Source organism: Rhinoderma darwinii, chromosome 10 (genome assembly GCF_050947455.1).
Source record: "Rhinoderma darwinii isolate aRhiDar2 chromosome 10, aRhiDar2.hap1, whole genome shotgun sequence".
Classification (NCBI taxonomy): Eukaryota; Metazoa; Chordata; class Amphibia; order Anura; family Rhinodermatidae; genus Rhinoderma; species Rhinoderma darwinii.
The window spans coordinates 46985495-46998821 of record NC_134696.1 but is presented as its reverse complement, the minus strand read 5'-3'; the positions used below and the strand labels follow the sequence as shown (position 1 = coordinate 46998821).

The 13327-nt window shown below is 42.7% G+C and overlaps 1 protein-coding gene across 3 annotated transcripts; it reads right to left on the bottom strand.

Annotated features, from left to right (window-relative positions):
* Nucleotides 1-401: 401 nt before the first annotated feature.
* On the bottom strand, nucleotides 402-11867 carry LOC142662030 (ferritin, middle subunit-like). Of its 3 annotated transcripts, none has more exons than XM_075839850.1 (5): nucleotides 11779-11867; nucleotides 5700-5930; nucleotides 4606-4752; nucleotides 2708-2833; nucleotides 402-675 (listed from the first exon to the last, which is right to left on the bottom strand). In XM_075839850.1, the coding sequence occupies exons 2-5, from the start codon at nucleotides 5799-5801 to the stop codon at nucleotides 520-522; spliced, it is 531 nt and encodes a 176-aa protein (XP_075695965.1). In that variant the 5' UTR covers nucleotides 5802-5930; nucleotides 11779-11867; the 3' UTR covers nucleotides 402-519. The 3 variants fall into 3 exon arrangements, with proteins under 3 accessions (XP_075695965.1, XP_075695966.1, XP_075695964.1); XM_075839851.1 differs by having other exon boundaries at nucleotides 5700-5888; nucleotides 11779-11866; XM_075839849.1 differs by having other exon boundaries at nucleotides 5700-6027; nucleotides 11779-11838.
* Between the last annotated feature and the right edge of the window lie 1460 nt (nucleotides 11868-13327).

The window sequence follows — 13327 nt, the reverse complement described above, 5'->3', positions numbered from 1 at the left end:
CATTGACCTTAGTTGCCAGGGGAATCCCATTAACATGACCAGTACTATTGTGGGTAGTATATGCTGAAAATCCAATCTAAACGTGAATGGGTGGAATTCCCCTTTAAGGAAATAAACATGGTACCTATGACAATGTTACTCCTTGTATGATGTAATGGTCATTGACACTTCATATAAATTCAAAAAAAACTTTCCACATTTTGCCCCATAGGAGAATTGTAAATACAAGTATATACACCTATGGGGGGGGGGGGGGTCATCTCACCAGGTGCGACGGCCGCAGACTCTAAGCGGGGTCTAGTGGAGAGATGGCCGTGCATGAGAACACCTTTTTTTGTGGTAGCTCCAAATTGGAGCTTCGATGTGATGGATCCAGACTGAGTAGTTATGCAGAGACATACTGATATTAGTGACACCGCACAGCTTTATTATTATCATTATATGGTCATATTAGATCAGATAACATCATGTTAGTAAACAGACTCGCCCGGTGTTCCAGGGCTCTCTGATGTGCTGGTTTTAGCTGCTTTCCTCCATACTGTGCTTGTCAAACAGGTATTCACCCATGCCATTGCTGGGCGCCCCAAGTCGCTTCAAGTTGGTAATATGGTGTCCTATCGTCTTAATACGCTCCACGTGTTCTTCTAGATGCTCAGACTCCAGATAGTCACACAGCTGCAAGTGAGTAAGTTTTGGGATAGGTTTATATTTGCAAAAACAAAGTCAAGTTTCTTTCTAAAGGACAGCAAAATTGCAGCGTGTTGCTGTGAATGTGTAACAATTGTTCAATTTGACCCTAAAACATTGTATTAAAAGTTTTTTTTTATTTTTATGTCAACCTCTGTTGAACTCCTGTTAAGTTTGACTACTAAAGGCCACCTATCCACTGCCCCCTGAGCACAAGGGGTTTCCCCCATCTTAAACGTTTATGGCCTTAAATGTGGGTCCCACCTCTGGTACCCGAACCTATATAGAGTATGGGGGGGGGGGGGATCACCCAACCCCTGCCTCACTTGGTGCGCCAGCTGCTGGCCACAGACTCCAAGCAGGGTCCAGTGGAGAGGTGGCCGCGCATATTCACAGCTCTCCATTCTTTTTTTTATAGTTGTCACGGAAACAACCAAGTAGCGCTTGCTTGGCCATTTTCGTAACTCCCATTCAACAGCCATCTCTCCACTGGACCCCGCAGTCGTTGTACTGGGCAAAGCGGGAGTCAGGTCCTGTAGACATGCCATAAATGTCTAAGATGGGAATACTTGAGGCACAAATGAGGCCACAAAAGTTTTAACTAGTGATCACAAAGACCTCTCCCTTACCCATCTGCGGTTTTGAAATCTTCATGAACCCAGAAAACTGACACCAAAAAAATGCATCACCTATATTTTGTCTATTTTCTGTACATAATTATAGGGGCAGCCATCTTGCCTGAGCTGCTGTGAAGAGTGTTTATAGTTATGCTCTACAGCAGCCATATGGACCATAGGAACCTGTGAACAGGAGGGGGACCCATTGACTTCTATGGGAGAGTTTTCTAGGCACTCTGTGCAGAGGCCATTGTATAGGGAGGGGGAGGAGGGGAGCTGTATCCATCACCTATTGTTGATGGTGGATCCGGTGTTATCTATATCTAGGAATTAACTTGCATTGTAATCCTGCCTGTGATAATGAGGACTGCTAAGAAGTGATCTCTACAGAACAGGAAGTGTCAGTCTATTCTGAGGCTCAGTGGCCAGAGTGAAAACTGCAAGATTTTAGGATTTTTTTTTTTTTTAATATAGATAATGTAAGAAAATGTAAAAAAAAAATAAAATTTGTCTAACAAAAACTTGTTTAAAGGCTATGTAAACCTTTGAAAGTATATATATATATATATATATATATATATAAAAATCAGTGTTTTATAGTATTTTAAATAAGTTTACAGTTGGGGTTTGTTAAAAAAAAAAAAAAAAAAAATTTACTTTGAGATTCTGTGATGTCAGCATGACGGACAGCTTCAGTGAGCGCTGGTCCTATGTGACTGACAAAATCTATTTTGTCTATCTGATATTGGGGACCGCGGATCCGGTCCTATTGAGGCGTGCACCCACTTGTGGTCTAGTGCTGTGGTAATTTTCTGCTTTGGTCCTATGTGACTGACACGCAGGATCCAGCTATTATCGATCACATCCAAGTTTGTGTACAGAAAAGACAGAAGAGTAAGGCCACATGGAGCGGCCCTGACACTGCTGCGGCGAACAACCGCGCCAGAACCCTGTTCAGCACAGCTGCCAAATACCCTGTTAACGGCCACGTGTTAATGCGGGTAAAACGTTCCTTTATCTGCGAAAGTGTGGCCATTAATTAATATGCCCTTTATGGCCGCACGATTTTGCAGGTAAATGGCCGTTTTACCTGCAACGTGAGGCCATTAATAGGATATTTGACAGCCGCGCTGAAGATGGTGCTGGCGCAGTTGTTGTGGCTTTACCCTGGACCATCTTATCTATGTAGAAAGAGGCTGCAGAAATTCTGAAGTTTATGCGGAGGGTATGAAAAGACCATCTGGGATCCATACTGAAAGAACCAGACAGACACTCATCTTGATTTTGGCGACCATGATACGACTGAATGCAGTTATATTTTAGGTTCATCAGAAGCCCAGCTGTTAGTATTACGTGTATATGTAGTCATGTCGCTGCATGGCATTAGAGGTATTTATACTTACATGGGGGTCTTTCCGATCTGTTGCCACATTATGTAATTCCAGTACAGCCTGGTTAACAGTCTTCTCCAAGGTCAGGGCTGTTTGCATCGCATCCAAGGGGCTTCCCCATTCATCACGTTCTGGTTTCTGGACAACAACATGGCATAGGAGACATCTTACATAAAGGCTTAAATGGGGGAACTAATTTAATCAAGGAATTTCCAATTTGCAATCATTAATAATATTCTATGTAAAGTATCATAATAAAAAAATTATATATGGGATACATAAAAATTATGTTTACACACTATTGGTATTACACAAGTCTAGGCTCCCTGCATAAAAGTATTAAAGCTGCACTACCACATATGGCCTCTAGGTGCTACTGTACGTAGCCAAAAAATGGTCACATTTATCAATATATAACAGGTGAAAAACGTGCATTTGAGGATCCTGAAAACTACCCCATGTGGTATACATCATATTAACAAATAGTTGCGCTATTTGATGAGGCTAACAACTATATTTGAGATACTTTTGAATTTTGTATTTTAAGGCTGGGTTCACACGTCATGGTCAAGATGCGCAGTTTTGCCGCAATTTTGGAAAATCGTGTGTAAAATGCACTTTTACCGCAACGTGTGAATCCAGCCTAAAAGCTACATTACAGGAGTGCGGCATAGTATAACAATATTGGGTCCAGAAAGTACAAAACACATAGGCTCAAATACGTAATTGAGGGGCCTTGGTACAGATTTAGCATTGGAGCCAAAGTTACGGCTCTGCTATATAAAAATTGCTGCTGCTTTTACCTGCTTCACAACAGTTGTTAGCGGTACTAAACATGAGCAATGTAACATGTTAATAAATATGACTTATACATCACTTTAATTTTAATGTATGGTTCTTAAAGTAGGGCAGGTAACAAGCACAGGTATTAGTCCATAGCAACCAATCAGATCACCTTTCATGTGCTCAGCTGTAGTGTACAAATGAAAACTGAAATCTGATTGGTTGCTATGAGCACGAATGCTTTCACTTTCTGCTCACCTAGGTTTTATACAGAAGACCTATAGTTTGTGGACTAGTCTAGGGTATAATTCAGATATGCCCCTCATCTGTATTTATGTAATAGGAAAATGTAAAATGAGAACGCTGTGACAAAAAAGCTAGAATGTGGTTAAAGTCTCATGACTATACTGCAGGAGGAGGTTTATAAACATGTATAGGGGTTGCCCATAATGACCAATCAGATCGCTGCTTTAATTTTTCCTACATGTCCTAGAGTAATAACTACTGAATTCTGGCTGGCTTCTATTTGGATTACGCCTTATGCACACGGCCATATTTATTATACAACCAAGAAGGATGTGGCGTCCGAAGCCCAGATAAACCACGTGGTTTCCGAGGCACAGTTGATTGGACACCACGTCCTCGCTCAATATATATAATAAAGACCGTTGGAGGCACTCACCTATATTTCCCTTTATGAAGAGCTTAAAGTAATTATGTTATTTTCTATAAAACACATGGGGGCATTACACTGGGTATGGGAGGGGGCTGTCTGATATGATGGCAGCTATAGGGTTGCATTATACTGTGTGGGAGCAGATACGGGGTGCATTATACTGTGTGGGGGCAGCTACGGGGTGCATTATACTGTACAGGGGCAGCTACAGGGTGCATTATTATACTGTGTGGGGGCAGTATATATATATAGACCACTGCATTCCTTTTGCTAGCAAACCCCTGTAACGGGTTTTCTATACTAGTAAAGTTATAATAGAGGCGGGCAGAAGAGCTCTATACCTACGGCACCCGTCACAGCTTGTACGGCTCTGCCATGTGCATGGGGCTTTATGTCTATATTTTATCTGCACGGAGGCCGATTACACTATGTTTTTTCCCCTCCATCTCACCTTGACGTCCTGTAGAACGACACGTCCACCACGTGCGTTCTGATATTTCATGAATTTCTCAGCATGCTCGTTCTCTTTATGGCTCTGCTCCTTGAAGAACTCAGCCACATGGTGAAGGGCTACATCATCACGGTCAAAAAAGTAGAACTTGAAAAAAGGAAGAAAGATATTAGGAGCACATAGAAAGTCAAAATAAAAAGAAAATTATACATGTGTGGATCCAATGGGTGGACCAGGAAAAATCCTAAAGGAAGGTTTCCCACGATTAGGCATTATCCATGACGCTAGGAGTCCCTGCCTCGTTGCAGAATTACTGTCCTGTACTAAAAACCTGATTAAAGTACGGGACAGTTTTTCCACAGCGAGGCAGGGACTCCTAGCGTCATAGATTGCAGGGAGCCGGGCTCCTAGCGTCATAGCTGTGTGTTCGGTCCGGGAAATACTGCAGACATACGGCCTGATCACGCTCGTGCAAGTCCAGCTATATTCCCACAAACATGGAGTTTTGCACGCGTAAAAACACGCAGCAATTTTTAAGGCACGTATGTCATTCGGTTTTTATTTTTACTCATCACTTCTTTAGCAACGGGTGCGTGAAAAACACTGACAGCACACCAATGTCCGTTTTTTTTCACGTACCCATTGACTTCAATGGGTTACATGGTGCTCAAAAACGCACCAGAATAGGACATGCAGTGAGTTTCATGCAATGGACACATGCTGCGTGAAAACCCACCACATGTCTGAATAGCCTCATTGAATGTTATAGGTCCGGACAGCACACGGACGTGAAATACGCTCATCTGACTAAGGCCTTAAAAAAAAAGAGTTCTCTGGAGTAATACAGCGGAAAGCCACGGCCAGCCAAGTATTTCACCTACATAGGCATTTTATCCAACCTCTGGGACCCCAAATGATGCCTACAACGAGGGTTACAGAAATCACACAGAACGTAAACCCAGACTATGGGGACTGTGCAATGCGGGAAACAACAGGTCCACCTTGCTGCCAGCACACGGAGATAACGGCACTTTCTTACTAAATTAAAGGTCAATGTTTGTTTTAGAGCCAGGTGGAAAATCTGGAACACTTACCATGGACAGGTAGGTATAAGAGGAGTACATTTTGAGGTTCACCATACGATTAACCGCCGCCTCGGTGTCATGGCTGTAGTTCTGACGCAGTTGAGATTGCATCTTCCCGGTTGGTTAACGGATCTCGGTCTTTGAGAACGCAGGTAAATTTGTTCTGCTGATGGCGCCAGGCAGCGTTCCGTTCAATCACTGTTGAAGCAAGAACTCTTTCTGACTGGGAGGTTCCAAATCCTATGAGGATTTTTATAGTGTCGTGAGTCCCACAGGATGAAGTCACGCCTCACACTTCAGTGATCACACATCCCATTCTGCTGAGTCAATTGGACACCTGAGCCAGAAGCTGCTAATGTTACAAATGACTCTATTTCATTAGAATTACTGCAGAGTCATGATGTTTTCCTAATAGCGAATATTTTTTATAAACTTGTCAGATACAATTCTGCAAGATTAAGAAATGTCTTCAGTCTACACTGAATTGAATTACAGTCGAGAAATATGACTTTTCCCTTGCAGATTATACCTGATTGGTAGGAGTCCCAGCAGCAGGACACCTTGTGATCAGTTTATTGCCGGCCCCTGTAACAAAATGGGATTGTCCAAATCAGATAACTCCTTTAACCCCTTAAGGACACGGCCAATTTTGGCCTTGAGGACAGAGCAATTTTTTTAGATTTCCCTCTTTGCATCCCGACGCTCATAACTCTTTTATTTTTTGTACGACGTAGTTGTATGAAACTTTGTTTTTTGCGGGACGAGTTGTACTTTATGTAGGTACCATTTTTTGGTACAAATACATTATCGTTTCATTTCTATAAATTTTTATTTTGGCGAAATTTCAGAAAAAAAGCAGTTCCGCTTCAGTTTTAATATTTTTTTTTTTACACCATACACGGATCATCATAAATAATGGCATACATTTGTTGTACAGGTTGTTACGGTCGTGGCAATACCAAATATGTCTGTATTATTTCATGTTTTGGGACTTATATTTTAAAAAGTTTATTTATAATAAAAAAATGTGTGTTTCTGTGTAATTTTTTTTACTTTTTATTTATTTATTTATCATTAATTTCTTTGACATTCATTTAACTTTTTTTTTTAATCCCATAAAGGGATTTATCATTTCGATTTTGTAACTGTAATGTACTGGCATAGATCTATATGCCAGTACATTAGCCGGTTACTGATCGTACACAGGCAGTTGTTAGGGCATACCTCAGTATGCCCTAACAACAGGAAATATGTTCAGACAGCCCTGGGGTCCTTTAATGGACCCTGGTCTGTCGGCCATATGAGTTGTGGGCTTTGATCGCGTCACAGTTATCTTCTGTGACGCGATCAATGTGAATTCCCCTCTCCTTGAACGTCGCGATCAGCTTTCATTGCGGCGTTCAAAGGGTTAACGGCGGAGAGATGTTTCTCTCCTCTCCGCTGTCAGAGCGGGGCCGTGGCTGTGTATTACAGCCGTCGCCCTGCTCTCGATCACGCGCACAGACGGCTGTCACACAGGACAAGAATGCTCGTCCTAATGCGCAAAGTACCCGCCGCTCAGGACGAGCATTCTCGTCCTGTGTCGGCAACCAGTTAATGTAATTTGCTAATATTTTAGCTTCAGTAGTAAGGCCTCATGCACACGACCGTAGATTTAGTCCGTAATTACGGACCCATTCATTTCTATGGCCACTGGAGCCGTGTGAGGGCTTATTTGTTGCGGGACAATCTGTAGTTTTCATTGGTACCATTTTGGGGTAAATGCGATTTTTTGATCACTTTTTATTTAAAATCTTTGGCAAGCAAGGTGACCAAAAACAAGCAATTCTGATGTTTTGTTTTTTTTACGGCGTTCACCATGCGCTATAAATGAAAATGTTACTTTATTCTGCGGGTCGGTAGGATTACGGCGATACCAGATCTATATAGTTTTTTTATGCTTTGCAGCGTCTGCACAATAAAATCACTTTTGTTTCAAATAATTTATTTTTTGTGTTGCCATATTCTGAGAGGCAGAACTTTTTATTTTTCCATCAAAAAAGCTGTGGGAGGGCTTGTTTTTTTTCGGGACGGGCTGTCGTTTTTAATGGTATAATATTAGGGTACATGCAACTTTTAGATCACTTTTTTTATTCTGTTTTGGGAGGGGTAGTGACTAAAAAAAGCAATTCTGGAATATTTATTTATATTTATTTTTTTACGGTGTTCACCGTGCGGGTAAAATAGCCTGATATTTTTATAGTTGGGGTCGTTACGGACGCGGTGATGCCACATATGTGTACTTTTTTTTTATGTTTTACATTTTTTCCTATAATAAAAGACTTATTATGGGAAAAAAGGCGATTATTGTTTTTTTAACGAGAAACTTTTATTTTTTAACTTTTTTACATTTTTATTAACTTTTTATTTGTCCCACTAGGGGACTTGAAGGCATGAAGCCCTGATCTCTATTCTAATACACTGCCCTACCTACATAGTGCAGTGTATTAGCGTATGTTCACATGCTTAACCAAAAACTTCTGAAAATACCGAGCAGTTTTCAAGGGGAAACAGCTCCTGATTTTCAGAAGTTTTTTGAGCAACTCACGATTTTCGCAGTGTTTTTTACGGCTGTTTTTGGAGCTGTTTTTCTATAGAGTCTATGAAAAACTGCTCTAAAAACGTTCCAAGAAGTGACCTGCACTTCTTTTTCGCGGGCGTCTTTTTAAGTGCCATTTTCGGAAAGCGAGGCATAAAAAAACGCCCCGTTGGAACAGAACGCCGTATTTCCCATTGAAATTAATAGTTTAATAATGTTAATGATAATGTTTGCAGGCGTTCTGCTTCCGATTTTTCAACCATTTTTTGTATCGTTTACGGTCCGAAAAATGGCTGAAAACACTACGTGTGAACATACCCTTAGAGCTGTCAGCTATTCACTGACAGCAAGCCGATTAGGCTTCGCCTTCTGGCGGGGCCTAATAGGCTTCTGTACTAGGAGGCCATTGTTAGGGCTCTGGTTGCCATAGCAACCATCGGCACCCCTGCAGGTGCCCATTGTTGCCATTAGCAACCATCGGGTGCTCTCTCTACCACCTAGATGCAGCGATCGCTTTTCATCGCTGCATCTAAGGGGCTAATCGGCCGGATTGGAGCCTAGCTCCGGTCCTGGACATTAGAGCAGGATGTCAGTCATGGTAACCATCAGGTATGCCGACAGGCTAGACATTGTCATTAGCAACCATCGGGTGCGCTCTAACCACCCAGATGCAGCGATCGCTTTTCATCGCTGCATCTAAGGGGTTAATCAGCCAGATCGGAGGCTAGTTCCGGTCCTGCCCATTACAGCATACAGCCAACACCCGGCGGTGATGGCGCTGGCTCAGCTTCGTAGTCAGCTCCATCACATACACGTTCTCAAGGAGCTGTGATTGGTCAGTCTGCTGTGACTGACCGATCACAGCGATCGCTGGCAGGGGACCTCTGTGATTGGTCCCCTGCTGCCTTACTGTGCCGATCAACTGTCATAAACAGTTGATGGCACATTTCTGTCACCCTGTCCTTTGACAGGGTGACAGTTGTTAGCCAGGACGCACCGGTACGTCCCGGTGCCTTAAAGCACTGCAATATAGGACGTACTGGTGCGTCCTGGTGCGGCAAAGGGTTAAGCACGGACGCTTGCTTTAATCTTAAGGTTTATACCATCAGGCCAATGGTAAATAAAAAAACAAAACACATTTGTAAAATCGCTGAGTCATCCCCTGGAACAGAAAAGTCTGCAATTCAGCCTGTGTACTGTAGGGTGACGGTCTGAAGGGAAATGATTAAAACGGAATAAAACCACAAGGTTATACATATAAAAATATTATTGCTGACACAATAAAAAATAATAAAATTGATGGTAGATGCATACGTGATACGCGTAGTCTGAATAAAGAATAAACCTTGAGGTTAAAGCAAGTGTCCGTGCTTCATGTCAGCAGCGCTGTAACATATATCCCAGATTTGCTTTTCCTGCTCTCCTTTTATAGCGGTGGCATTAGGCTGTGTTCACACTGAGTTTTTTGCAGGAGGAAAATTCTGCCTCAAAATTCAGTTTGGGATTTCGAGGCAGATTTTGACCTTCCTGCACTCATTTTGCCGCGATTTTCACTGCATTTTTCGCTTGCGCCCCATTGAGTGCTACGGGCAAAAAACTCAGCGAAATACGCTTTCTCTGCCTCCCATTGATGTCAATGGGAGGTCAGAGGCGTAACCGCGCGAAGATAGGGCATGTCCCTTCTTTCTCCCGCCTCCCATTGAAATCAATGTGAGGCATTTTCAGCCGGTTTTTGACGAGTTTTTCGGAGCGGTTTCCGCGCCAAAAAACTTGTCAAAATACTCCGTGTGAACAGGGCCTTACTGTCAACTGGCTGGGATAAAGCTGCAGTTGACTATATTAAAACCTATGTCTACACCAGAGTTGTGCCACATCTACCTCAGGTGAGCAAAACCACTTCTGTCTTCTGCTTCCCTCCACACTGAGGGGACCTGCACATTGAGGCGCTGTGTATCCTTTTACTTTTAGGGTATGTTCACACGGAGTGTTTCCAGGCGTATTTCATGGTGTTTACGCCTCGAAAAACGCCTGAAAAAAACGGAAGCAGAATGCCTACAAACATCTGCCCATTGATTTCAATGGGAATAAGGCGTTCTGTTCCGACGGGGCGTTTTTTACGCCTTGTTTTCCACTCGTTTGCCACTCGTGAGCGTCTGGCAGACGCCATTAATACGCTATACTTTCTCCTAGACTATATGCAGCGAATGTGAGAAAGGCCTTGGTTGGGCCGAAACGTCAATTTAATACCTATCGCTTGCATTAAAATGTCTTCTGTTCTGTACATATATTGAACCTTGTGGAATGAATGAAAAATAAATAATTCTTCTTTGGAATCTACACAATCATTTGTCTTTGGAGTGCTTATAGGTTTTTCTATCTCTACAAGTGGGGTACAACCCGAACCTAAAATAGCACCAACGATTTGGAGTGCATCCTTACTATTTGTTTTAATATTACTTCGTTTTCCAAAAAGACACCTGTGAAAAAGATGTGCATGTCACTTCTTGAGCCGTTTTTGGAGCCATTTTTCATTGACTATAGAAAAACAGCTCCAAAAACGGCGCGAAAATCGCAAGTTGCTAAAAAAACTTATGAAAATCAGGGGCTGTTTTCCCTTGAAAACAGCTCCGTATTTTCAGAAGTTTTTGAGTTTGCGTGTGCACATACCCTTAGTATGATCATGGGCCCTGGGCTGTACATGCTTTCGTGAGGCCTTCACCCCACACATTAGATTAATATTTTGCCGAACCTGCTGACCTCCCGCACCTTACCTGCGCCGGGTTGCTGACATCATCAGCATACTCCCAGTGTCTCTTAGGGTATGTTCACACACTAGGCTAAAAAAGTGAAAACAGCTCCTATATTTCAGTCGTTTTTTAAGCAAATTCGCGTTTTTCCGGAGCGTTTTTATGGCTATTTTTTTAACTGGTTTTCTATAGAGTCAATTAAAAAACGGCTCCAAAAACTTCTCAAGAAGTGATATGCACTTCTTTTTCGCAGGCGTTTTTTAATGTGGCCGTTTTTCAAAACAGCCACGTAAAAAAACAGCCATTCAGAACAAAACGCAGTTTTTCCCATTGAAATCAATGGGCAGATGTTTGGGGGCGTTCTGCTTCTGATTTTTCGGCCATTTTTAGGTCGAAAAACGGCCGAAAATAAGCCGTGTGAACATACCCTAAGGCTGCAGGCCTAAACCAGCCTGTTGCCAACAGGAGTAAATCGCGAGGCAGGGGACCAATGGCTCTCTGGTCCATCATAATTTTTGGGCCTTCTCCCGGCGCTGTGTGCTCCACGACCTGCCTGGGTTTTCTGGGTGCAGATGCCAGCACATTTCAGAGGCAGATGGGGCCCTGCCCCTCTGATAATCTGCCACTGGCGACAGTCATACAAAAAATTACATGAAAGTTACATATAAATGTGACTCTCGCAACTCAATGTATTCCTATAATCTGTGACTTGAAGTTGTCGCACTATAAAAGGTCTATGTTTAGCCCCAGCTAAAGAACGTACCGTTGTCTTGGTGACGCGTCCCTCTTGACATCCAGTCCGACCTCCCTGGATAACGCGGCAGTCCATGTGACCACTGCAGCCTGTGATTGGCCTGTGATTGTTTGCAGCGGTCACATGGGATGAAACGTCATCCCGAGAGGCGGGACTGGAGGAAGAAGCAGGTAAGTTAACTTTTAATACTCTAATTATTATGCGGGTCGTGCTCCCATATAAAGTCCTATAGACATGTCCTATCTTTTGCGGAGCCTTTCTATGGCACGGACACATTCCTGTAAATATACAGGAAGGTGTCCATGGGCAATAGTAGTGAATGGGTCCACAATTACAGACGAATTCTACGGTCGTTTGCATGGGGCCTTACAACACATAATTGGGTATTTAAATAGTGAGCTTTTACTCTATCTATACCGTAAGTCAACCTCCCGAGCAACGCCGGGTATAAAAGCTGGTAATATCTATATTATTAGCACCATGTTCTTCATAGTTCACCATTAACCTGTCATGCTTTAACAACGTAACTACACCTATTTTTTGCCCAATGGCCGTCATTCCTCTCAATTTAACTGGCATTAAACATTGTATAATGAAAAGTTTTGCAACTTTCTAATATACTTTGTGTTTCAATTCCTCAATATTTTCAAGATCACTTGTTGGTGTCAGTGAATGGGAATTCATTGTTCACATAAAGAGGATGCAGATTCGTTTTGTCCAACAATCCCAAGTACATGGCTTGTTAGGTCATGTTCACATGGTGCTAAAAAAAATACGGCGTGTAAACATGTCAAATACGCTAACGTTTTGTTTTAAGGTGCTCTTTTAGAATACAGGGTTTTTTAATGCGTTTTCCGCATGTTTTTTTACGCATTTTGTGCGTGTTTTCTGAGTGTTTTTTGGTGCATAATTAGGTCTCCCATTGACTTTGGGAACATTTGCCTAATTTTCGGCACGTTTTACGCACCAAAGAATTGACCTGATTTTTTTTTAATGTGACGCGTTATTTAACTGCGCAAGCGTAAGAAAAGGCGTTGTATGTACTCACAGCGCTCTTTCCCATTGATGTCAAGAGAAGCTTAATCAAGCGTTTTTTAATGCAGATTTTGGCATGTAAAACACTCCAAAATACGCGTCAAATACACGCCGTGTGAATGGGGCCTTATCCTGTTAACATACGAGATGTATAATATGGCCCCATAACCCCATCCAATCATCATTGGGCGTTTTTGCCAGCTGCCCAGGGCCCGAGGTTCCCAGGGGGGCCCATGGCCACCCCAAGTACAATGCGCTTTTGCCATGATTTTGCAGCGAATCGCGGCAAAAACCGGGACACAACGGCATCGTGTATGTCTTGTAAAGGACCTGCAGACATAAAGGTTTAAGGGGGTCTGTATTTAGGGGGTCTGTATTCGTTTATTGGGTCTGGTCTGGGGTCTGTATTCAAGGGGTCTGGTCTGGGGTCTGTATTTAGGGGGCCTGGGGTTCTGTATTAGTTTAAGGGGTCTGGGGTCTGTATTTAGGGGTCTGGTCTGGGGTCTGTATTTGGGAGGTCTGG

Bases quoted from the DNA above. Each gene is read 5' to 3' on its own strand.
- LOC142662030 (XM_075839850.1), bottom strand. From the start codon at position 5,801: ATGCAATCTCAACTGCGTCAGAACTACAGCCATGACACCGAGGCGGCG. The intron at 4,753-5,699 runs GTAAGTGTTCCA...CCTTTTTTCAAG, and splicing joins CTTATACCTACCTGTCCATG to TTCTACTTTTTTGACCGTGA. The intron at 676-2,707 runs GTAAGTATAAAT...ACTCACTTGCAG, and splicing joins CAGATCGGAAAGACCCCCAT to CTGTGTGACTATCTGGAGTC.